Source organism: Lissotriton helveticus, chromosome 3_1 (assembly GCF_964261635.1).
Source record: "Lissotriton helveticus chromosome 3_1, aLisHel1.1, whole genome shotgun sequence".
Taxonomy (NCBI): domain Eukaryota; kingdom Metazoa; phylum Chordata; class Amphibia; order Caudata; family Salamandridae; genus Lissotriton; species Lissotriton helveticus.
In genome coordinates this window covers 1,235,843,920-1,235,870,053 of record NC_136061.1, presented here as the reverse complement: position 1 = coordinate 1,235,870,053, position 26,134 = coordinate 1,235,843,920, and the positions used below count along the sequence as shown (strand labels likewise).

General features: G+C 41.5%; 1 protein-coding gene across 1 annotated transcript in view; it reads right to left on the bottom strand.

The window, feature by feature from the left end:
• LOC144824919 (NXPE family member 1-like) overlaps window positions 1-26,134 on the bottom strand; it is a 749,464-nt gene that overhangs the window by 337,178 nt on the left and 386,152 nt on the right. The window contains exon 3 of the mRNA XM_078683880.1: window positions 24,334-25,010. Within this exon, the coding sequence (XP_078540006.1) occupies window positions 24,334-25,010 (677 nt within the window). The remainder of the gene's footprint in view (window positions 1-24,333; window positions 25,011-26,134) is intronic.

Below are 26,134 nucleotides of genomic sequence, written 5' to 3'. Positions count from 1 at the left end.
ACTTAAAAGTACATGGCCTGCTTTTTAAATACATTGCACCCTGTCCTCTGGGGTGTTCACAGCCTACCCTAGAAGTGACATATGTATTAAAAACAAAGGTTTGAGCCTGGCAAACTGTTTCTTCTGCCAGGCTGAAATGGAAGCTTAACCTGCACACACAAGCTCTGCAATGGCATTTAAATGGTTACTTATGTAGGTGGCCCAAGCAATGCTGCAGGACCACATATAGCATTTATTTTATAGGTTCTGGGCATCTATAGTGTGCTGTACTAGAGATGAATAAGTAAATTACCCATGCCAACTGGGTATGAGCTAATATTGCAATTTTTAGAGGAGAGAGCACATGCATTGTAACACTGGTTAGCAGAGTTAAAGTGCTTAGAGTCCAAAGGCCAGCAAAAAGGAGATCAGAAAAAATGGAGGAGGAGGGCAAATATTTTGAAGGAAGCCCACCACAAGGCTAACATGTCTAACATGTTCCCCCAGCTTAAAGTGGGGAGAAGTACCTAACTCCTTGGAAGTTGTCAGCACTAAGGCAGAAGAACCTGATAGACAGTATTGCTGAGGTCTGACCCAGGGTTGTGTTCCACCATAAAGTCCCTGTAGGGAGATGGATCACCTCACAGTTTAGGATTTTCACTCCCTATTTTCATGAGTTATCTGAGAGGTCTGCGGATTGTCTGAACCCAGAAGTGAGTTCAAAACAGGTATTGTTTCAGCTTCTTCAATGCCCAGACCACAGCAAAGGCCTCTCTCTCAATCACACTCCACTTCTGTTCCCCTGGAAGTAGCCTCTTGCTAATGAAGGTTACTAGTTGGCCAGGGTCCTCCTCATTTGACTGTGCTAAGGCCGCCCCTATGCCATTCTCTGAATTGTCTGCCTGTACTATGAACTCTTGACATAAGTTAGGATCCTTGATTATGGGTGCGGTACGTATGACCTTCTTGAGGGTATCAAATGCTTTCTGGCAGACCTCTGTCTAGATCACCTGTTTGGGCTGCTCCTTTGAAGTCAGCTCTGTTAAGGAAGCAACAATGGGGCCATATACCTTAACAAACCTCATATTATATGGGCCCACACACAGGTTTTACCTGGAATGTGGTGATCAAGCTTACAGAGAATTGTACTTGCCCTGGAGAAGTCGTCGGGTGAGTTTTCCTGAGATGAAACACGTGTAGGCTATTGGCTACATTTGGTGTTATCATCTATACTAACTCACCATCATGATCTCATGTATAATGCATCTACGATTGTGATAAGGATAATGGAAACAAGAAAATAAAGAAGAAAACCATTTGAGAACACCTTGAATCTGGAAACTTTATTGGACTGATGATTTGATATGGCTCAATTTTGAATGTCAATTTGTCCTTTGCTCTGGAGTGATATTTTGTTTACTGTTTATCCACTGTGTACTTTCAGTTACAGAGGATTATTGGGACGCGGGTGGCCGTTTCCGGTAATCAGTCAAAATATCGACTACAAAATATCGAATGGACATAATATCGAGTTTAAAATATAGAATGAACAAAATATCGAATGGACAGAATATAGACATCAAAAATATCGTTTTTAAGGTAAGTAATGTAATATCGAATGTTAAAAATATAGAAAGTTAAAATATCGAAGTATATATTATAGGTTATTAAAATTATCGAATTTTTAATAATATCGAATTTTTTATAGTGTTTTTTATGTTATTATATGTGTGAAAAGTGTGTATTTATGTTATAATTTATTTGAATTAATGAATTGTGTTTTTTTAATTTTTGCGTAATTTAAATCTGTAGCGGGTTGTGGATTTATAGGGGAAAATGGGTGGGAAGTAATTTATATATATTTAATTAAATATGTAAATTTATTTATTGGTATTTATTAGAATTATTTGTTAATTAATTTTTTATGGGTAATTAATTAAATTTGAATTGCCAATTAATTTTATTTAATTGATTAATTGCTAAATATGTTAATTTTACTAATTTATTTTCTGTAGCGGGTTGTGGGTTTATAGGGGAATAGGGTGGGAAGTAATTTATTTATAATTAATTAAATATGTACATGTATTTATTGGTATTTATTTTGAATTAATTGTTAATTAATGTTTTATGGGCAATTTATTAAATTTGAATTGCCAATTAATTTTATTTAATTGATTAATTGCTAAATATGTTAATTTTACTAATTTATTTTCTGTAGCGGGTTGTGGGTTTATAGGTGAATAGGGTGGGTAGTAATTTATTTATAATTAATAAAAGAAATCAATTTATGTAATTGTATTTAATTTGAATTAATTGTTAATTAATTTTAAAATTTTAAATTATTAATTGTTAATTTGTAAATATTTTGTATTAATAGGTAATTAATTGTAATAATTAATTTTAATTTGTAATTTTAATTGATTAATTATTATATTATATTAAATTGGTAATTACTTTTAATACATTTTTTATAGATATTAATTTATATATTTTTTTAAATAATATATGAAGTATTTACTTTCCCTACTGTTGCACTCTCTGGAGTGGGAAAAGTAATTTTTACCTCTACGCTATCCAACGCTTTCCCTACTGTTGCACTCACTGGAGTGGGAATAGTAGTTTTTACCCCTACGCTATCCAGCGCTTTCCCTACTGTTGCACTCTTTGGAGTTGGAATATTAATTTTTACCTCTATGCTATCCAACGCTTTCCCTACTGTTGCGCTCACTGGAGTGAGAATAGTAATTTTTACCCCTATCCTATCCAACCCTTTCCCCACTGTTGCGCCCACTGGAGTGGGAATAGTAATTTTTACCTCTACGCTATCCAGCGCTTTCCCTACTGTTGCACTCACTGGAGTGGGAATAATAATGTTTACACCTACGCTATCCAACGCTATCCCTACTGTTGCACTCACTGGAGTGGGAATAGTAATTTTTACCCCTACGCTATCCAACGCTTTCCCTACTGTTGCACTCACTGGAGTGGGAATAGTAATTTGTACCCCTACGCTATCCAGCACTTTCCCTACTGTTGCACTCTTTGGAGTTGGAATAGTATTTTTTACCTCTACGCTATCCAACGCTTTCCCTACTGTTGCACGCACTGGAGTGAGAATAGTAATTTTTACCCCTACGCTATCCAACGCTTTCCCCACTGTTGCACCCACTGGAGTGGGAATAGTAATTTTTACCTCTACGCTATCCAACGCTTTCCCTACTGTTGCACTCACTGGAGTGGGAATAGTAATTTTTACCCCTACGCTATCCAATGCTTTCCCTACTGTTGCACCCACTGGAGTGGGAATAGTAATTTTTACCCCTTCGCTATCCAACGCTTTCCCTACTGTTGCATTCTTTGGAGTGGGAATAGTATTTTTAACCCCTACACTATCCAACGCGTTCCCTACTGTTGCACTCTTTAGAGTTGGAATAGTAATTTTTACCTCTACGCTATCCAACGCTTTCCCTACTGTTGCACTCACTGGAGAGGGAATAGTAATTTTTACCCCTACGCTATCCAACGCTTTCCCCACTGTTGCACCCACTGGAGTGGGAATAGTAATTTTTACCTCTACGCTATCCAACGCTTTCCCTACTGTTGCACTCACTGGAGAGGGAATAGTAATTTTTACCCCTAAGCTATCCAACGCTTTCCCTACTGTTGCACTCTTTGGAGTGGGAATAGTAATGTTAACCCCTACGCTATCCAACGCTTTCCCTACTTTTTCACTAATTGGAGTGGGAATAGTAATTTTTATCCCTACGCTATCCAACGATTTCCCTACTGTTGCACTCTCTGGAGTAGGAATAGTAATTTTTACACTTCCGCTATCGTACGGTAATAATATTGGATATTATTTAATAATATTATGTTACTATATATATATATATATATATATATTAACAAATATTATTGTAAACTTTTTTTATAACTTTCATTAATTATTTAATTATTATAAGTTAATTTAAGTATGTTTAAGTATATTTTAGTAATTAATTTGTAATATTAATTTAATTTAACACTGTTTTTAATAAAGTCGATATTTTTATAAACTATATTTTTGTAAACAATATTTTGTACTCGATATTTTTGTACTTACCTGTTTGTAGATACAAATTCGATATTTTGTCCGTAGATATTTTGTTAACGATATTTTTGCTACTCGATATTTTGTCCCTTGATATTATGTCAGTGATCCGGCTGTTTCCATTTTTTTCCCTGGAGCAACCCTGAAGATATTTGGTCATACTGTTACTCAAATATTGGTTTTGCGCAAGGTGTAACCTGGCCACGCTTCTAAGTTTACCCCTATTATATCCTGTGAGGCTCATGAAGACCCTCACTTCAGTCTGCCTTCTAGGGGATTGCCAGGCTAAGATAGTCTCAATCATGGCCTGGAGGAGTTGTACCTTGCCCTCGCCCACAATGTGGCCCAGATAAACTACAGAATCCTGACCTATCGGGTACTTACTGGCCTTGATAGTCAGGCCCACCTGCTGCAGGGTCTAAAGCAGCTAATGAAGGTGTTACAGGGATTCCTCCCAGCTGAAGCTGTAGACAGCTATGTCTTCCGTGTAGGTTGCATAGAATGCATCCTTCCCAACTATGAACCTGTTGACCAACCTCTGAAAGGTGGAATGGGCATTCTTCAAATTAAAGGGCATCACCCAAAACTGAAGGTGGCCCTCTGGGGTTGAAAACACAGACCTCTCTTTTTCCCCCTCAGTCAGAGCAATGGTATATCAAAAGTACTGAGGAACTTGACAGTGACCAGCCTTTATATGAGCTCTTTAGCTCATGGAATGGGGTGTGCGTCAGTTTTTAATAAAGGAGTTGAGACCCCAGTAGGTCAAACTGAATGTAAGTTCCGGAGTGGGGCCCGGTGGGACAGCCTTGGGCACCACCAACCCTAACGGGCCAGACCAGGCACTGTTGGAAGGCTCAGTCACCCCTAATGCCACCATCTTGTAGACTTCCTCCTTGATACTGGCATGTCACCTTATCGGACAACCAGTAATTTTTATTCTTAACAGGTAGCCTGTCTCCAGTATCTATGTCATGGTTGCTCAGGTGTGTGAGTCCCGAGGTGAGGGCTGAACAGAGAAGCAAGCTGTCCTAGTAATTAACGACAGTCACTCCGCTGCCTTGGCGTCAGTATAGAGGAGAGGTAGAGACCGATCACTGACCCATCGTGTTCCTGGGCAGACAGTAGGTTAGGAAGAGGCTCACAATCCTCTTCCACTCTTTCATCCATTACCAGAAGCAAGCTCATTTTGGACCTCTCAAAGTGGGGTTTGAGGAAGTTCACATGGAGCACCTTCAAGGGGTTTTTATGGTCCTTTAATGCACCAGGTAGATGGACTCCCCTTCCACTCCTTCACCTAATATGGGCCTATCCAGCAAACATGAGTTCCATAGGCTCCATAATCCACACTTTCTCACCAGGCTGAAACTCTACCAGACTGGCCTTCTGTTCATACCAGAGTTTCATAACTTCTTGACTGGCCTCAAGTTTTCTTTTCACCTTTTTTGCAGAAGCAGTGCATCTGGTTGCAGAAGTCCAGGATGTAGCTGACCACGTCCTGAGGGGGTTTCCTTGGAGCTTGCTACCACTCTTCTTTTACAAGGCTAGAGGTCCCCTGATAAGCTGGTTGTTGAGGAGTTCAAAGGGGCAAAACCGTACTCCTTTCTGTAACACCTTCCTGTAGGCAAAGAGAAGACATGAAGGAGGATGTCTCACTTACACCTCATAAGCCCAGGTAGGCCCTTTATCGTGCCTTCCAAGGTCTTATTAAATCGCTCTTGAAGACCGTTGGTTTGGGGATGATAGGGTGTGGAGAACTTCTAAGTTACCCCACACTCATCCCACATGAACTTCATGTATGCTGACATTGAGTAAGTTGTTTGTCAGAAACTACCTCTTTGGGGAACTGCACATGGGTAAACATCCCCCTAAGGACCCTTGCCACCAAAGGTGCAGCCACAGAACACAAAGGAATTGCCTCTGGGTAGCGAGTGGCATGATTCACTGAGGCCATAAATAATCTGTTGCATAAACCTGTTTTGAGGTCCAAGGGGTCTAACAATGTTGATGCGTACCCTCTCAAAAGGATTGCCAACGAAAGGTAATGGGCTAGGGAAGCTGTGAGGTTTTTCCATGGCTTCCAACTGGTCTGGCAGGCGGGACAGGACCTACAAAATGCATCGAAGGCCTTCTTCACCTGGAGCCAATAGAAGTGGGCGACAAGCCTTACGAAGGTCTTGTCTTGTCCCAGATGCCCCACCAGGAGTGTCATGAGCCAAACCAAGTACAAAGGCCCTGTATTACTGGTGGACCACCAGCGGATGGGATGCCCCAGATCCAGAAGCCTTAGGCTCACTATAGGAGGTCATTCTCCCAATAGATGAGGTGATCTCCAGAGGTGGCACTGCTGCCTAGGCCTCAGCGTGTCTCCTCAAAGCCCTCTAGAGTGGGACAATCTCTCTGCAATTTGCAAAATTACTCCCTGGTGGGCCCGCCTCCAACTTGCCAACAAGCAAGCTCTGACAGGTCACCCAGGGTGGCAATGTGCTCCCCAGTTGGTTCAGAGGTATCCTCCTCAGGTGCCAGGTCAACATTGACCATGGGAATTAAAGGGACTTGTTTCTCATGCCCCTTGCCTCTCTTCTTCTTGGAAGCCATCTAGGACATTGTTCCAGGCTCCAGATGCCCTTGACTCCCTACCCAGGCAGCCATGGACCTTGTGGACATACAGACCCATTCAGGCAATCCCAACAGCTCCAAGTGTGACCAGCACTCTGCCACTCTCTCCAGATAGTCTGCTCCAGGTCATTGTCCAACAGGCAATCTACAAGGATGACAGGGTTCACAGCTACTTTTAGAGGAAAGCGAACCAGAGTAACCAGTAGATTGCTCTCTTGATTGTCGGTGCCTATGACTTGCTAGAATGTGTTAGGGAGGGCCTCCTCCGAGGACACCAGCTGACACTTTCCAGTAGTCATGCAGGCTCCTGTGTCTCTCGGAGCCTCCATCCATTGCCCATCAATGGGGACCACTGTGTGTACTTAGAAGTACTGGCAGGGATATGGGCTTTTGGCACCATCTCCTTATCCCTCAGGGAAACTAGGGTCACCTCTGTCTGATTTCCAAAGCTAAGTAGGACTACTTGCTCCCTGGGTGCTTCACTAGCCAACACAGGTGTCTGCCCAACACTCGGGCCTGTGTCCTTGAGACATTTAGAGTCACCCTTGGAGTGCGTATACTTACAGCACTCTGTGCATTAGAGTACACATCTCCCTGTATGCTTTTCAAAGAACCGCTTCTGCATAGTCTCAGACAGGGACTGGTTACCACTACCCACTACTCCCTTATTTGTAAGTTTTCCCCCTCTTTCTTCTGGTGGGACCCCTGATCACCATTATGGGAGCCCCACAGATAAAATTTTGGACACTCTGGTGCCATTCCAGAGGTCTACCTCATCAGCAAGCTTCATGGGGCCAGTCAGACTACTGTCAACTAGCTGATTCAGTTCTAGAAAACTAATGCCAGGCATCTCTCTCATAATCATTAACTATGCTGCCTCACACAGAAACTCTTCAATGCCTTGCTGGAGGACTCCACAAAACCTACCCAGGATTGGTGGGGAGCTTCTGGGTGTCCCTGAACCTTTGAAGGCACTTTTCAGGGGTCAGCCCAAATTTCACCATCAAGATGGTCTCCATAGTAAAGTACCTGGTTTGGTCCCCAACCTCTAAAGTAAGAAGTGTGTCCCACCCGTGGTAAGCATGTGTTTCCACAAAACACCCCTCTTCATTGTTCTTCTGGGATCTTTTGCACCCTCAGGGCTAGCTCATTGGCAGAAAAACACTTGTCAATGTCATCTCCCACCACATAACTGGGCACCAGATCCTTGGGAATGCAAACCGTTATGTCTCCTTCAGCAACTGCAGTTATGCTGCCACCATCACTGTTGGACTCTGCCTTTCTGGCCTTGACATCAAGTTCCTTTGCACTCAGTTTTTGAGCCATTAACAACTTTTTCTCCTCAGAGGATTTTTCTGCGCCAGCTTTCCTCTATTCCATTTTAAATTGGGCCATTTGCAGTTGAAACTCCCTCTTTTCCTTCCTTTCTACCAGTTCATCTGGGGACAGGTCATGCGATGAAACACTGCTTCCTTCTCTGGCAGCAGGATCCAGTTCAGGGGATGAGTCGTCCTTTTCCCCTGAAGTCTACATTCCATGGCTGTTGTCCTGGTATAGATCTGCACCTCGATATCATCCGCATTCTGTTGCTCTTTTGTGACAGAAATCAACTGGTGGACATCTGTCTATGCCCTCAGTGCTTTCTGAATCTCCAACTTTTTGATGCCCCTTCTTAATTGTTAGTCCCTTTTCCTGGCAGAACTGTTTAAGGCCAACCACTGTATTGTAGTGTAGTTCCTATATTCCCAATAGGCTCTGCGCATTGGAATAATATAAACAGCAGCGTAGACGTAGGACTGAGGTCATCTAGGTCTCTAACGACTATATTAGACTTAAGGTTTGCCAGCTACCTCAGAGGTCACTAGAAACTTTCTCGAATAAACGAGGAGGAGTTTAACCTCCCTGGATAGACAAGAAGGGATTAGCTTCTGACAACCATAAAACATGACAACTTTGCTCCCTCAGAATAAGAGTGTATCTCTAGAGTCGTGTGAAAACAATAGACAGCTATTTCACTCAGTCAAGTGTGCATACTTAGTTTCACCAGAGTGCAGAGAAAAGAGAGACGGGCGTTTTCAATAAAAGGTGTTATTTATTGAGCAGTCTTCTTTCTCATGCAAGAGAAATGAATTGCCACAATTGCAATACTCATAGTAAAGTAAAGTGCGTACAGTAAAAGGAGTATTATGAAATAATACTGTAAAAGCATTGATATGGTTTCTTAGCCATAAGATACTTTAAAATAGATAAAAGATATACATACATATATACATTGACTAACGTACTCAACTGGTGCTTCTAAATACGCCTACCCCGGTGTACCTGACCTAAGCCTAATACGTGGGAAGGAGTAAGTAAGTAGCAGTTTAAGTTAAGTTGGTTTTGCCAAGAATCTGACTCAAGAATTCTCTTTAAGGGTTTAGTCAGCTCCGTACCTGGGTAATAGAAAGCAGGAGGTCTGGTATCTCTCTCTCAGGACTCGATATCCCAGTAACCCGCGAGGGTATCTGGAAACACCGGAGCTGGATTTCTCGGCAGGAGAAAAGACAGCGTCTCTCTCAGTGCGTCAAAGGGGAGGGGCGGCGTCCGTGGGCTCTCACATCAGCTGGGCTCTCGGGCAAGTAGATAGCCGCTCTGCTCCAAACCACTGTGTGTTTGCTTAAGGCAGCGTTGGTAGATTTATACCTGAAAGGTGCCGGGTTTGACGTAAGGTTGGACATAAGACGTCAATAAAGATGTCACTAACAACTGGCCGTTCTTACAGTGCTCACAGGAGTTCTAGGACGAAATCAAAACAAAAGCAATGGAGATTTCCCAGGTTGCTGGAGGTTTGGTTTGTTTAGAGAACTCGTTGTGCTTTCTAGGAGTCCGGGGAAGTAACCTTGCTTAATGTGGACTGCATGGGCCATGACTAAATATGGATACGATTCTTATGCCTTTATAAGGATATTATTGATTATAACCGTACAAGGGCATAAAATAGAAATATCGAATTAGGTTCCTAGATAGAAACACAATACCCACTCCACGATCTAATGTCCATCATTACAAAAACTAAGCAATAGTAAACATATAAAAGTGCATGTGTTTTTCCAACCCACCCCAAAATACATACTTTGCATTTGAAATGGTATATGGTAAATACATGAAAATTATTATTGGTACTGTACGCTTTTCAAGCAGTGTTATCATTCAGAAAAAAGGATTGCATATATTTATCAGCTGAATGATTTGCGAAAATTACACATGAAATGGCTCTTAATACAGAAGAGAAGGTCGAGACCATTCCATCACATAATAATACAAATGCTTGTACATGTGCTAGAGGTTGAGGTAAAATATTGTCTCTAGAGTTCCTAAAATAGAAGCTCTGTTCTCTAAGAATAGGTTTACTTTAAGCAGAGTACATGTGCCCGAAAAAAGTAAATATTTTGAAATTGGAAAAAAAAAAAAAAGTTTTCAGGGGAAAAATAGTTCCAAATATTTTCAGTAGCTTTTGTTTATCAAAGCTGAATGCCGAATTCAGAGTTCAGGGAACGCTGTGTGCTCGTTGCTTAAAAAGTTATTATTTCTGTTCAGGGGAGAACATCATTTCAGACAGACTCTCCAAAAATTGGTCTAAGGCTTCAGGTGAAAGTTCGACCAAGTTTGAAAATGCCGCAACAGTGCAGTCGTGAGAATGATTGCTATCATCGATGTCAGGATCAGCAATGCTCAGAGAAGGTCGCACCTGGGTGATGCTGCTCTCATCTTGTACTTCACTGCCACATAATCGTAGTGATGAAGTCTCAACGAATGCTGTCATCAGAATCGGTAGCCGCTGGGGACAACACGATGCATGAGCCGTTACAGGACTTAGCAAAGTATCTGTATCCAATGGTACTGCTGATGGTAGTGTAAGACAGACGTCCAACACGCATTCTTCTCCGCATAGCATACATCGTAGCACAGGTAAGATGCAATTCTGCAAGATGGGTCTGAATGAAAGAAACCAGGTCATATTCAGATCTCTTAGCCGGGCTAATCCTAGGACTTTAGTTATGCGGTCCCGATAGCGTATAGCTAGGATCGTTTCTTCTATCGTTGCTGGAGTCTTGTCTGCGACTTGGCTTGCCATATCGGAGCAGAAGGATCAAAAATAAAATTCCTGCTACGAGTCCCAAAAGAAGTGGTAGGCTGCCAAAGACAGAATGGACAAAATTAGGAAAAATGCCCAGAACTGTTTTGAAGGGTGTCAACAGTCCCGAAAAAATTGTCTTAAATCCATGTGGGATGCCACTGGTATCTGACATATTTAGGATTTGGCTTAGCTTTTCTGCGAAATGTACGGGGCAATTTGTAGATAAAAGGCTATGTATCTGTGCCGTTGTCCTTGCAACTTGCAGATAATACGTTTCTTTTGATGACGTTAAGGGCAATGTTGTCTGTAAAAGAACAGACTTTATTCTGCTTAAAGTATCAATTCGAATAGAAGAGATATTCAAAGAAGGCCAAATTGTTGCCTCCGTATCTGGAGTGCTGTTTGGATACAATACTTGCATACAGCAAGTGACCATGGAACTCACGCTGACGAGATAGGCTTTCCCTGGCACCATGCCACAACAGCTGTGGTCCACTATTAGAATATAGCTCCCGTTAGAAAGCCGTCTAAAAAATGGCTCTATCTGTTTTGCAGGAGTGCCATGCAGGTGACATGAAAGGTTATTTGAAGTCCCTTCACAGGCCCCATGCAGGTTAATACCTTGACACAGAAGTATACCGCTTAGTGATTGTTTACAATTTTTACCACTAAGAAATACATTCTGTTTCTTTTCACTGTAACATGTGTGTGTATAAGGTAATTTCCATGATGACTTGATGTACCCTTTACCCAACCTTTCATACTGGCCCGCTGGTATATACTCTTAGCAGTATTTAAATTGGAAAGTTGTTATCGGAATTGTAATTATTCCGTGTATTATCCATTCAATGACAGGTCTTTCTGACATTGTCAATGGTAATCTCTCAAGTTTTTCAATGCTCAGAATTGTATAGTCTGCTCCTTTTTGTGCCAAACTGATTTGTTTATCAGTAAGGTTAAAGATAGAGAATAAAGACGTTGTGTTGATTAAACGCCATGGTACGTAGCCTGAACGCAGATTTTGCAACGTCCAGCCAAGCTGTACAATAGAACGTAATTGGGGTTGACCGTGTTGTAACATTAGTAAGTCCTGCTCTATTATATCAATAGCAGATGATACAATACTGTCCAGTGAATATATTCTGGAAGACAGAGTCATTAACCCATTGTCCACAACAGAAAGTGATTTTTCCAAATTAATACGATCAATTTCTCGTATTTTTTCTGCTGTTTCAATTTGCATTACTTTCCAAGCTTCGTTGTACGCACCGTATATACCGGCCGCTATGAAACGTTTTTGACGCTGTTTGCGTGGTCCCATTATGAAATCACGCAAGTCAGCACCGTCTTTAAGTAAAGTCAAGTGTTGCTTAATTTCAGCCAGGGTGGATTTTTGTAGCCACTCAAGGCATAGTTTGCCTACACTGTATGTTGTAACTATCCCTGCATGTTGTCTCTGGGAGTATCTAGGGTCTGGCCTGGTCATTTTTAACACCTGTATTTTGTTCAGGAATCTATCTTGACAGTTATTTGTGTCTGTGGGCCAGATCAACCATTTTTTCCAATCAGGATGTGTTCTGTTTTGGTTAAAAATATGGGATACGTCTATCTCAACATCTGTAGTGCTATTACTGTCAGGTGTTGGTTTTGGAATAGACGGTTTGTTTAAATCTTTTATCTTGGCTAGGCCAAGACAAGTAGTCTGTTGAATGGTATCATTCAAGAATTTTATTTGTTCTGGGATCATGCAGGCTCTAAACAATGCTTCTAGACCTTGGACCTGCCAATCTTTGGTTCCCCAGATGGTTTTTGTTTCAATGTTATTTTTCCAGAATTCAAAACCAAATGTAATCATTTTTTCATAAAATGTTTCAGAATAGATCAATTTAGTATTTGTCAGCATTGTTTTTAACCCTGTCGTATTTAACAGTTTGAAATAAAATGTTTCTGCATCACTTGTGTTAAACCCTGAGAAGTATGAGAATTTCTCGTAAAAATTTTTCGAACTGCTTTGAGGTGGAGTTGCACAATGTTCCCATTGATTATAATTAAACACATTTCTAGGTTGAGCAGATTTATGCAAATAGTTATGTGCAAAGTGATTATAACAATACATTTCTTCATAATTTGATGAACCCTGTAAGTAATCATGTTCTGTAAATTTTGCTGACATCACTAAATCTGACATCATATCATTAATACTTTCAAAGTCCCAATCATCAGAGAATGTACTCGGTTTTACAAAGTCACTTAATGAAACCTTGAACTGATGTGGATATTTCAAGAGTTTAACCGGGCCATAGATTTCATAATCCGTTTTGTCCCATGCTACCCCACCGGGTATTGGATTGGCTGTGACATTCACTGATGATAGTTCTCTTTTCTCGATGTGAGATGACTTGTGTGGCTTTAGGACCAAGTTGATGTTCTGACTTGCTGTGTCCATTGAACTGTATTTTCCCTCAATTAATTTTCCCAAACAAAGAACCATGATGAGCCAAAGCAGGAGGAAAAGTATACCTAACACAATCCAAAATTCAATCCATGGAGAAATCAGATAGGTTTTTTTGAGAGGATGAAAGAGTTCTGTTACTTTGTCTTTTAAAGTTTTTGTTGCTGGCTTTTCTTCAGGCTCGCTTGGATCTTCAGAAAAGTCGTTGCTCAGGCCTTTTCTTGTTTCATTTAAGTCCTGTAAAATAGCCAAACGATCTTTGATATCAAAGCATTTTTTCAAAGCATTTTTCTTCCACCACTGAAGTCTGACTATCAAGGTCCTGAATATGCATTCTAGTCCTGAACAATAGTTCGTACTGACTGAAACCTTTCAGAGAATTTCTTGGCAGATTATTAAGACTACGTTGGACACTTGTTAAATGTTGGACCCACCCATCACCTGAACCAAATACCCTCGCCGTTATAGATTGCTTTATGTCCCGGTTTTTTCTTTCCACTACCGCATTTCCCTCAGGATGGAAGGGACAAGAGTACCGCAACTCAATGCCCATGCTGGCCATGGCCTCCTTATAAGCTCGAGAGCTAAAAGCAGGACCCTGGTCAGAATGTAGCATGGCAATTGCGTATGTGCCGATACGGACTCGCAAATATTTTATAACAGTTCTGGCGCAGGCCGAGTGCTGGTGTCTACATTTTAAGTGAATCTAGCCTTAAACATAAATGGGACGCATTTCTCCTACTGGATTCCTGCGTATAGATAGCCTTATGCTTTCTAAAAGAAGGGTCCTGGCAATACTCCGGTCGGTTCGCCACTGCGATCTCTGTTGCAGTTTGGACAGCCCATTGCAAATTTGTAGTTATGCAGGCTCATCCCCGGCCACCAGTATTCTGATTGTAATTCTTTCAGAGATTTCAAGATTTCTTGATGCCTTAGACCCATTCCCATATGTGCGTCTGCTATTAAAAAGACTCTCCTGTTCGTGTTTGGAATTACTCTATCCCCCACTCCAGGGATTCGAGCAAAAGGAACGGAGTTTGCATCAATTATGTATGTATAATTGAGTGGATAGTTCACGGGTAGTGCTGCACAGTCGCCTTTTGAAGATGTTTTTACCGCCAGCATTGTCTCCCTGTCTATATATTTTTCTGAACGCTTTTTAGTAACTACGGAAGCCGGTTGAGATGCTTCAGCTGTGGCTGTGTCAGCCAATGAATTCCCTGCAATGTGAACGCCATCATGTTGATGACTCAGTGTATGTATCACGTGAGTCTTTTGTAGTTCTTTCTGTAAAAGAACTACTTGTTCCCAAAGCTTTTTATGCTTTATTGTGGCACCTGTGTCATCTTTGTAATCGTTTTGAACCCAGTTCTGCAAGTCATTATTGTAAGATTTGATGCAGTAATGCGAATCGCACACTATTAGTGTGGGGAATTCGCGATCGGCAATATCGACGCCATCTTTAAAGCTAGTAGTTCAGTTCGTTGAGCCGAACTATCTTTTACAGATTGAGACATAGTTACCAGTGGTCTCAATTTACCTCCGTGCCACGGCATTTAACAACCGCGAACGCAGCACTGTAAGCTTGCTTACTCCCAACTGCGGGTTGTGCTGATCCGTCTGTATATATTATACAGGCGTAATGTTGTAGAGGCTAAATTTCAATTGGCAGAGGATATTCTTTTCATATGTTAGATCTTTCAGTTTTTTCGTTTTCGGGTCAAAATAGTATTTCAGGTCTTCAGCAGCAAGAGAATTTTCCCATTGTATCCATTTTGGATCTAATGCCACAGCAGTCAAATTGTGTGGGCTTGTTAATGCCTCAAAGGCTGATTCTGCTGTTAAAACACTTATCCTTCTCCCTTGGGCTTGGGCTCTTTCTTTTGCTACAGCAGTTTGAACCGCATTTACAATGTTTTCGGTAAGACTGAATGTTTTTTCAGCTTGTGTGTACAAATGTGATTTGTAAGATATTGGTACCGTTTCTCCCTCATTAGAGGTCAGGTACGTGAATCCGCATCTTCCTGGGATGACTCGGATTACAAGGTTGCGTATGTTTTCGCATGTTTGCAATTTTGTTTTAGCTAACATGTCTGTTTGCAATGATCTCAAAATTTCTGAGTCCAATTGATTGGTTTAAAATCAGGTTTTATTAATTCATAGAGAGATTGAACCCTCTCTGCATAATTTAGAATGTATGTTCTCTCGAAATTCAGGAAACCTAGTATTGATTGTAAGTTCTTCAGCGTTTTTGGTGCTTGGAGTACAGCGCACTTCTCTAAGAAGTTGTCTGCTAGGCTTTTGCCTTCACTTGATAATTCATATCCTAAAAACAGGACTGTTAGATGGGCAATTCGTTACTTTTTAAAGTTGAATTTGTAACCCTCAGCTGCAAACCCAAGTATTATGGTGTTTACTCTTTTCAAGTGAGTCTCCAGGTCATCAACTGTGAGATAGATGTCATCGACATAAGATAATGCCTCATCATCATATATTTGTAGTAACTCTGTTACCCTTGCTGAGAATAATCCTGGGCTATTCTTGAATCCCTGTGGGAGTCGACAGAAATTTTTCTGTGACCCATTTATTGAGAAAGCGGTCAAATACCTGCTTTCAGGTGCAATGTTTTGACAAAAGAATCCATTAGAGATGTCTAATGTCGTTTTGGTTTTTTTGCGCACAATGTTATTCATTAGTGCTGCACTGTGTGAATTTTGTACTGCAAATGTTTTGCAACATGAGTTAAGGTGTCTGTAGTCCAAAACTAGACGATATGAATCGTCTGGCTTGGAGACAGGAAACAAAGGATTGTTCATTTGTGAGGTGCATGTTTCAATCACCCCTTGGTATTCAAGTTGATCTAAGATCTCCCTGGCTTGCTTTTTAGCTTATTGCTTAATTGGGTACTGCCTTTGTGCAGTGGGTTGACATTTTAACTGGATTTTATGAGGAGGAGAGTCCTCATCCCATCCTACATGATTTTTGTATAATGCAGGAGCTTGGGCTACTGCCCATTTTCTTGCATATGTATATTTTTTATGAATTGGAATATGATTTGAGAAGGCAGGCATAATCATTTCTTCGCCATGAGGGCATTCCCTGACAAACTCCGGTGGCCAGTCTTTCTCAGCTAAAAGGATGTCATAGCCTTTCGAAATATTATCCCAAAAGAGACCCCTTACTTTCCTGGTCTTATCTCCCTCTATATGTAAAGTTATCTCGTATATTTTATGAGGTTTGCTAACCCTGGTATCTGCAGTTTCCACCTGAATGTATTCATTCGTGTCCACTGTCTCCAGAAGATTCATCAGGATCTTGCGAGCTATGGTCCTTTCTGCTGCGCTGTCTAGCATTGTCTGGGCCCACTCTCCGTTTTTCAGTTGTGTCCTCAGTATCCTCGGCATGTTTAATTATTTTAATACTGGCTACCTTCTTTCTTGGAAATTGTAATTTTTTACTTTGATGAGCAGGTTCCTTGTCTTTGGACTTGACGTGCTCTTCCCTGTGTTCTGACCGTCCTCTTCTTTCCCATTTCTGCGAGGAAGTCTGAAAAGATCGAGAGGGACGTGTATCAATATCTTGATATCTATCAGGTTTTTTCAAATTATCCCTATTTCTAAGGTTGTATCTTTTCTCAGAGGGCTCCCTCTGGGGAGACTTGTTTCCTTGGTCAGGAGATCTTTCTCTTCGTTGAGGAGACCTTCCTCTGGACTGGAATCTTTTTTCTTTGGGAGTGGATTGTTTATTTCCATCCCAGCTCTTTTTTGGAGTGCTTAGATTATTTTTAATAAATATATTTTCAGTTAGTTGGGGTTTTACTGGTTTCCCACCCAAACTATCTCTACCTAGTTCTTCATAGGATTTTTCTATGATTCTGGCAAGTTCCAATGGTTGTTCTGCTATATCTGTTTCTATCAATTTCTGGCGGATCGCCAGAGATGCTGCTTCTCCTTTTATGTTGGCTAATAATATAGCCGAGACCTGCTTGAAGTCTTTCAGTAATTTCATACCCAGAGTTAAAGCAGGTTCTGGACCGTGTTCATTTTGAATCTGTCTTAGCACATCTGGTATTACTGCCATGGACGGAACACCATGTGTTTTTGTGTAAATTGAAGCAAAGACTGTGCCCCAAGTGTCACAGTCCTCCATATGTGGTGCGATCCCCATTGGAAGACAGGTAGTCAGAATTATGTGTTTCTCAGTAGGTGTAGTATCAAGAAATACTGCCTCTATTTGAGTGATTTTTTTGTGCTAACCAGAATGGAATTTTTTCCCGTTTTGTAGGTACTTTACCAAGACATGATTGTATGTTCTGTGGTGTAATCTTGTTTGTGTTCCCCTGATGAGGGGTCAGCTGTGGAATGTTAATCGCTGGTTGGCCTGTTGAAGTCTGCATTACATATTGGACCAATTGTCTATGGATTTTAATTAGTATTTTTAGCTGTGCTAAAAGTTCCCGGTCTGACATTCTTTCGATGTCTGAATGTGGTGTGTAGCTGGCGAGAACCGGCCATGTTGCTCCTGGTCTACCTAGTGGACCGAGCCTGGTGATGTGATTATTATGTTTTAGGGCGCCTTTAAACCAGAGCAGGTGCTCTTGGTGATTTAATGGGATTTCCACCTCCTCGAAAGGAGTGTATTCATCCGGAGGTTCCTCTATTTTGTAATAGTGGAAGTCGTGTGTCACAGCATTTGCTGCTGGAAAGTGTATCCATGAATAGAATACCTCTCTCTGCCGATATTCATGGGCCTCTACCACGAATATGACTGTACCACCTCGCGATGTCAGTCCATTTTCTATAAGTTTAATAGTTATAGTTCTTCTTACGTTATAACATTCGGGTCATTCTGTTGGGAAGTTGTGTCATCCAACAACAGTTGAGACACTGTAGCATCTCTTTCTTTGTCTCCGTCAGGCATTTTACTGACAGAAAGTTTTTTTGGTTGCAGATCAAGTTTCAAGGGAAACAAAGATTAGGTGCACATTATTTTGGAACACTGTATCCTTCAACGTTCACTAAACCAAAAACAATACATAGGAATCTCTTCCTACTAAGGTCCGGCGGATTTTAACCTTTTACCCACTCCAGACGTCTTTTGGAGTATTTACGGGAAAAAGGGGTCTGTGTGAAAAAGCACGACTGAGTTACTCTAACGTCTTGCGTTAGATTTATCGCCTTACCAAACGTTGGGCGCCATGTATTGTAGTTCCTATATTCCCAATAGGCTCTGCGCATTGGAATAATATAAACAGCAGTGTAGACGTAGGACTGAGGTCATCTAGGTCTCTACTGACTATATTAGACTTAAGGTTTGCAGCTAGCTCAGAGGTCACTAGAAACTTTCTCGAATAAACGAGGAGGAGTTTAACCTCCCTGGATAGACAAGAAGGGATTAGCTTCTGACAACCATAAAACATGACAAGTGTATCTCTAGAGTCGTGTGAAAACAATAGACAGCTATTTCACTCAGTCAAGTGTGCATACTTAGTTTCACCAGAGTGCAGAGAAAAGAGAGACGGGCGTTTTCAATAAAAGGTGTTATTTATTGAGCAGTCTTCTTTCTCATGCAAGAGAAATGAATTGCCACAATTGCAATACTCATAGTAAAGTAAAGTGCGTACAGTAAAAGGAGTATTATGAAATAATACTGTAAAAGCATTGATATGGTTTCTTAGACATAAGATACTTTAAAATAGATAAAAAATATACATACATTAATTGTGGGTTTCTTGCGCTAGAATCGACTCCCGAAGGAGTATCTCTGCGCTGTAGACCGCTGGGGAACCCGTCCTGGCTTTCCCTGTGAGATGGTCCCTACTGGGTATCTCCAAGGTGAAACCAGGCATCCCCGGCGTATGTGGGGGGCCGTTGTGGAGATAAGGAAAGCTAATGCCCAGAGTTGCCGAGTGTGATCCCTGGTTAGAGTAGGCACCGAGGCGAGAATTATCAAGTCCGCTGACCCTGGTCCACGACCCTGCCGCGTCAGGATTTGAACCCTGGTCCCGGGCCGTCCTCTGCTTCCGGGTCTGCCGCCTCTAACCAGTGAGCCACACCACTCCACATTGACTAACGTACTCAACTGGTGCTTCTAAATACGCCTACCCCGGTGTAACTGTAAAAGGAGTAAGTAAGTAGCAGTTTCAGTTAAGTTCGTTTTGCCAAGAATCTGACTCAAGAATTCTCTTTAAGGGTTTAGTCAGATCCGTACCTGGGTAATAGAAAGCAAGAGGTCTGGTAACTCTCTCTCAGGACTCGATATCCCAGTAACCCGCAAGGGTATCTGGAAACACCGGAGCTGGATTTCTCGGCAGGAGAAAAGACAGCATCTCTCTCAGTGCGTCAAAGGGGAGGGGCGGCGCCCGTGGGATCTTGCATCAGCTGGGCTCTCGGGCAAGTAGATAGCCGCTCTGCTCCAAACCACCGTGTGTTTGCTTAAGGCAGCATTGGTATATTTATACCTGAAAGGTGCCGGGTTTGACGTAAGGTTGGACATAAGACGTCAATAAAGATGTCACTAAGAACTGGCCGTTCTGACAGTGCTCACAGGAGTTCTAGGACGAAATCAAAACAAAAGCAATGGGGATTTCCCAGGTTGCTGGAGGTTTGGTTTGTTTAGAGAACTCGTTGTGCTTTCTAGGAGTCCGGGGAAGTAGCCTTGCTTAATGTGGACTGCATGGGCAACGACTAAATATGGATACGATTCTTATGCCTTTATAAGGATATTATTGATTATAACCGTACAAGGGCATAGCATAGAAATATCGAATTAGGTTCCTAGATAGAAACACAATAGTTTAGCTTTCCAGGGTGGACAGCTGAGACTCCATTTCTGTATGAAAAGTCTCAGACAGTCCAGCAGTTTTGCTGCATGTTCACTTTTTGGTTTACGCAAAGGTGAGAGATATTGTACAAAGTGTGGAGTAGGAAAATGTCTGGTTGAATTTATGGATTACTACTAATTACTTAGGGAATAGATTGAATTACAAAAGAATGATAATGTTTGACCCTAATTGGATTGTTCGAATACACTTGTTCAACTGCATGTCCTGGGTTGCAGAACCTGATGAGGCATCAGATTTTGCAGTTATACATTTACGCTCATGGACAGAGTGTGTTTAAAGATAGTACACCCTAACTACTGCCTTGAGAATTGTAAAAACCTTGAAGGATATCACATGTTGGTGTCCATTGTACCATTTTTGACATGAAAAGGTTTATTTTGACAGGTCAAAATAGCAGTTTTAACTGCACAGACAGGTTCTGTAATGGCAGGCCTGTGACATGTTTAAAGAGCTACTTAAGTGGGTGGCACAATCAAGATTGCAGGCTCACAGATAGCATTTATTTTGACAGGCCCTGGGCACCTGAGGAGCACCGTACTAGGGACTTATAAAAAAAGAACATATGCCATTTTGGTATGAGTCAATATTACCTTGTTTAGAGAAGTAAGCACATGCACGTTAGCACTGGCTAGCAGGGGTAAAGTGCTCAAAGTCCTAAGGCTAGCAAAAACAATGTCAGAAAAATTGGTAGGAAGCCAAAATGTTCTGGGGAGACCACCTCAAGGCAGTCTGGTCTAACAGTTATTAAACCGCTTTATAGCTCAATAAGCACAAGTAAGGAATAAAACATGTATGCTTCCCTTTAGGAAGTGGAGGGTGGGTTGGTTTTAATGGTGGAAGTGTTCCATGTGTCTTTTGAGAAGGACTGAGCATTCAATTCAATTTGTTTATTTTGGTTTGGAATTCCTACGGAGGTCCACAAAAACACATCAATAAATTAAAAAAAGAGACAAACTTTACAAATAGTACAAAATTCTTTCTTATACATCGCTACATCCCAAGGGTAATTCTTATATTGAGCGTACTGCATAATGTGCAGATAATACAATAAATACATAAGACAATCAAGGATCCAACCAGCTCACATAATATATTGGAATAAAACTACTGTAAAAAAAAATCCCTAATAAATAGACAAAAAAGTTTTTTAAAACTGTGCATATCTTATGGCAAACCATTTCATTTGGGGAAGACAGAACCAGAGATAGCGCTTCCTGGGCAGAGTGAATATTAAATTTGATAAAAAATGGCTTTAAGAACACTCGCCAAGCAATTTGCAATTTTGTACATACTAATAAATAAATGATTTAGGGGTAGATGTATCAAGCTTTTTTCTTGTCGCAAACGCTGCGATTCGCAAAATAGCAGCGTTTGCGACAAGAAAAACGGGAAATGAGATGTATCATGCAAAAAGTTTCCAATATTAAGGAATCGCAAATTTTGTGATTCCTTAACATTGCGCACACATTTAAGAAATAGCAAATTGCGATTTCTTAAATGCTATGTATGGAACATTTCATTTTAGCGAATTTTGGCTAAGAAATCGCAAATTGTGGTTGTGGTAATTTGCGAATTCTTTTAAAAATTCACTTTTTGAAAATTCTAAAGGTGCCATGTGACGCTCATACATGCCCTTAGGGCATGTATGTGCGCCATATGCGCACACATGTCAATTTCAGGGGGTGCAGCAGGGTCTCCTAAAGACACCCTTGCACCCTTGTAATTATTCTCAATTTGCGATTCGCAAATTGCGAATCGCAAATTGAGAATAATTTCACATTCATTCCTATTGGCCTCCTGGCCCATAGAAATGAATGGGTAATTATTCCTTAATTGCGATTAGCAATTTGCTAATCGCAATTAAGAAATCGCAAAAAAAATAGCGAATTTCTACATACATCCCAATTTGCAATTCCCAAATAGCGATTCCTTAAAAATCGCTATTTGGGAATCGCAAATGATGGGGATGATACATCTGCCCCTTAGATCTTGAAATTGTAAATGGCACATTTCGCAGACTCTTTTTTTCTCCTGGTATTTTTTCCCAGATACCAGTAACTTCTCTTAGAAGCATCAAATTAAGTCTTGGTAAGAGTATCAGCCTTCTAGTCCCATGAGGCATATTCCAAGATAGATAGGGCTGTGTTTGTTCCCCAACGCATTCCCACTGACCACCTCATTACTAGGCCTGGACAGACTTAAAGTGACATCTCTAGCCAAACTAATAGAGGGAATAGACTTCTTTAAAAGCTGTTTCAAAACAGACTTAGGCATAGGAGAAGCGGGGTTGATTGATCTTTTAATGTGTCAAAAATCTCTTTTAATGTGTCAAACAAATGTGTCAAATTGAGCATAAAACTTTTATTTTTATACTTCAGAAGTTGTACATTTCCTTCTCTACTAAAGATTGTCAATTTTCTGTGATTTGATAAGCTTTAGTATTGACTGTAGAAATGGCACTAAAGGTGTATACGCTTGCCTCAGGCTGATACAATTTGTACACCTCAACATCCTTAACAGAAGTCACATCAGTTTGGCAGACAAGGAACACATTTGGCTCACTTTTTATGGTATTTGTCAGGATGTATGACATTACAACGCATGCTTTTACATGGCATGCATTTACAACGTGGTTTTTACAACGCAAACCTTTACAACGCATAGCACTTTGGGGTGCTGGATAGTGAATAGTTTATTTTACTATTCCAACTCCAGTCCCCGTGGACACTAGGGAAGGTGTTGGATAGTAAATTAAACTTATTCCCTATCCTAGAGCGCCCCCCAGCGCAATGCGTTGTAATTGTTTGCGTTGTAAAAGTTGCGTCGTAAAGGCACTGCGTGGTAAAAGTTGCGTTGTAAAGGATGTTTCCCTATTTGTCATCTATGATCACCTGCTACCTGTAGGTCATCATCGAGTACATAGACTCCTGCACCTGGACTGTGAAAGCAGCATACCCGCTTACCCCATATGTGTAGGCATACTGCCCTCTCTGTAACTGGGACTGTGTGGTCTAGGGCTACATTTGAGCCAGTGGTCGCAGGTGCAACCCACCGGCACTCATTTTTCAGGCCCACATGTATTTTTCGTCATCAAACTTTGTCCCAGAGAAAAAAGGGAGAAAAAGGAAACCGAGAAAGACGGAAAATATCTTACAAAGGGAGAAAGCAGGAACCTGCAAGAGTGAGAAAAAGGAGCAGAGGATGGTTGGTTATTGATTAAACAGGCATGGGTGAAAAAAAGATTACACAACATTGATATTCAGCATGGCGATATTCAATGACACCGGCTGCAGGTTTCAGAGCAAAACGTCGGGCCTTGGTATGTATTTTTATAAATTAGGCACTGCCGTATCATCCTAGGCTCCTTTCAGATGTAAAAAAAATGCAGATGAGCTCAAACTTTTGTACTTCAACACTGCTGAACTCAATAGCCATAACCTGTTCGAACTTTGACTTTTCCTGTTCTATGGCGGAGGAGCGTCGACCCACTGAGCAGGCCAAAAAGGAAAAAATGAAATGATAATAACTCATTGTTATTATCATTGTATTTACCGTCCTTGCTCAGTTAGCTAGCGGCGGTGTAGGGCTGCTCTGCACATAATGCAGGGCAGGAGTTGTTTGCCCACTCCAAGTGAGCAAGACTCTTAGGCCAGCCATCTCAGGCCGGCCAAACCGTCATACGCACTTTTCATGTTCTGCAGTAGGCTGCATCACAACCTGGGTGCAGAACCTGCCTTGTCTCCCATTCCGTGGCTGAGCGCTGAACCAGGGCTCTCAGGGGGAGACAGCCATGACAAAGTGGGCTTTACACCGCGCTGCCATTACAATGCTGCCATCACAACGCAAGTCGTTACAACGACTTGCGCTGAGGGCGCTCTTGGTAAAGGAATAGTTTTATTTTCTATTCCAACACCTTCCCTACTGTTACGTGGGCTGGAGTTGGAATAGAAAATTAAACTATTCCATAATCCAGCGCCGTTGTAATGGATGCGTCGTAATGGCAGCACGGGGTAAAGCCCGCGTTGTCATGACATACATCCCTCTCAGGAGCCTGGGAGCTGGGTGCTTCCTGCTTCCTACCCTGAAAGCGTGTGAAGAGGAATGAAAGGTGGCGGCGACGGACATATGTAAGTGCTTTAATTTTTTTTATATTCCCTCTTCCCTGCCCCTCCAGGACCCGCTCCCCCGCTGACATTAAATACCAGCCAACACTGTTTGCTCAAAATGTTTACCTGAGGAAGAGCTCTTTCTCCAGATCCGTGAGGTGGGAGCGTTGTCGGTTGTTTGACATCAGGTGCGTGAAAGCCTCACACGGCACATGTTCAGGTCGGATACAGTAGAAAAATTCACCATCCCGCTGGTCCCGGTATTCACACAGTTCTTTTGTTGTGTTAATGTTAAATCCACACTCGGTGCGAACATTTTGGGTCACATTGTTAAAGGTGCCAGTGAAGCGAATGTACTCGTACCCTTTATTTCTTGCCCTCCAGAGGGCAGATACGCCCTCGCTAGAGTGGAACAACATCAATGAAATTTTAACGTTGCCCTCCCAAAATAGTGTGAAATTGACCAGATAACTTCCATTGTTAAAATCCTTGATGCTCCCGGAAGCCCCTGCTCCGATTTCTGGCGAATGTATTCTGGCTCTTAGGAAGTCTCCTCCATAGGCCTTCCTGTTGCCCAAATAATCAAACATATCCAGTCGAATTGTTAAATGATCGCCGATGCAGTACTTGTCCTGAGAGTTTGTTATGGTGGCCCGGCTATTTCCAGGGCTCGTTGTATAGTTGAAGTGATTGAAAGTGGCTTTGGTGACAAGGTTGTCGATTTTGCTGAGCATCTCAAGGACTTCAATGTCTGTTTCGGTCAGGCTGGGTCTATCTTCATGCAAACGCCTAAAAGATGGTTTCTTCAGGGAAAGATTTAGTGAAACAACATAATGAATTATTTGGTCAAATGCCTCTTATTCTAATTAGGCCACAATGTACTTGTTGGGCATTTGGTGTTGAAACAAACAAGAAAGCATTCACAATTGTTCTCGAGCCCCATAAACATCACAACATTTGATAACATTTAGTTCATGGATAGGTATGTAACACCAACTAATGACAAATGTAGGCATGATATTATACAATGAAACAGGCACGGATTTATGGACAAGTGGCATCATTATTTACTTACCTTTCGTTAGAAAATAGCATAATTGTACTACAGCACCGGACATTTTCCTGGGCACCAGAGGCATGGAGGCCAAGCTTTGAAAGTTGGAAGACGCCACCATCACTTTCACCACCCCATAGGGTTTGTTTAAGCAGCGAGCCAATGTTGCTCTTCGCTGTGCTTACAAAGCCACCCCTTCATCGTCAGATTAAAGAGCAGGGACTGTGCAAGCACAGTAAAACTGCACCCTCAAGATCTCCTTTGGCACTGGCACCCCAAGGTACCTTTCCGGAGATACTCCTGATCAAGCATTATTAATTTGGGCAAGCACTTGCACCCTATAGCACTTCAGTAGTTACAGTGCAAGGGATTCCCTTCCCATTAAACCCTGTTTAGTTCAGTTTTCAGCGATGCTCCTGGTTACTCTTACCTTTGTCACATGGTGTATCCAAGTACGTGTTTCACAAAACTATAACGCGCACAGAAAGTGCAACACCATGCTGGTGACTGGGAGTCACTTACACCCGACCCAGGAAGAGGGGAACTAGGATGAATGCAGCAGAAGAGAAGACATGAGACAGTTGGTCAGAGAGTGAAAAGGACAGCTGCACGTGTGACAGACACAAAGGTATTGAGATAGGACATGCGGAAAGTGAAACTGCAAGTGTGAAAAGCCAAGCATGAAAAAATCATATACTTAGTCAAATATAGAAAGATCTTTAAACACCTCCCAGATTTAATGATGCATTTGATTGTAGAACAAGGAGAAACGTTTTTCTTTTTTAGACCACAAAAGAAGAAAATAGAAAATGTCCTTGAGCTCAGGTGTTAAGACCTGCATTCATTTTCCTCTTGGATCTACAAATTCAAGTG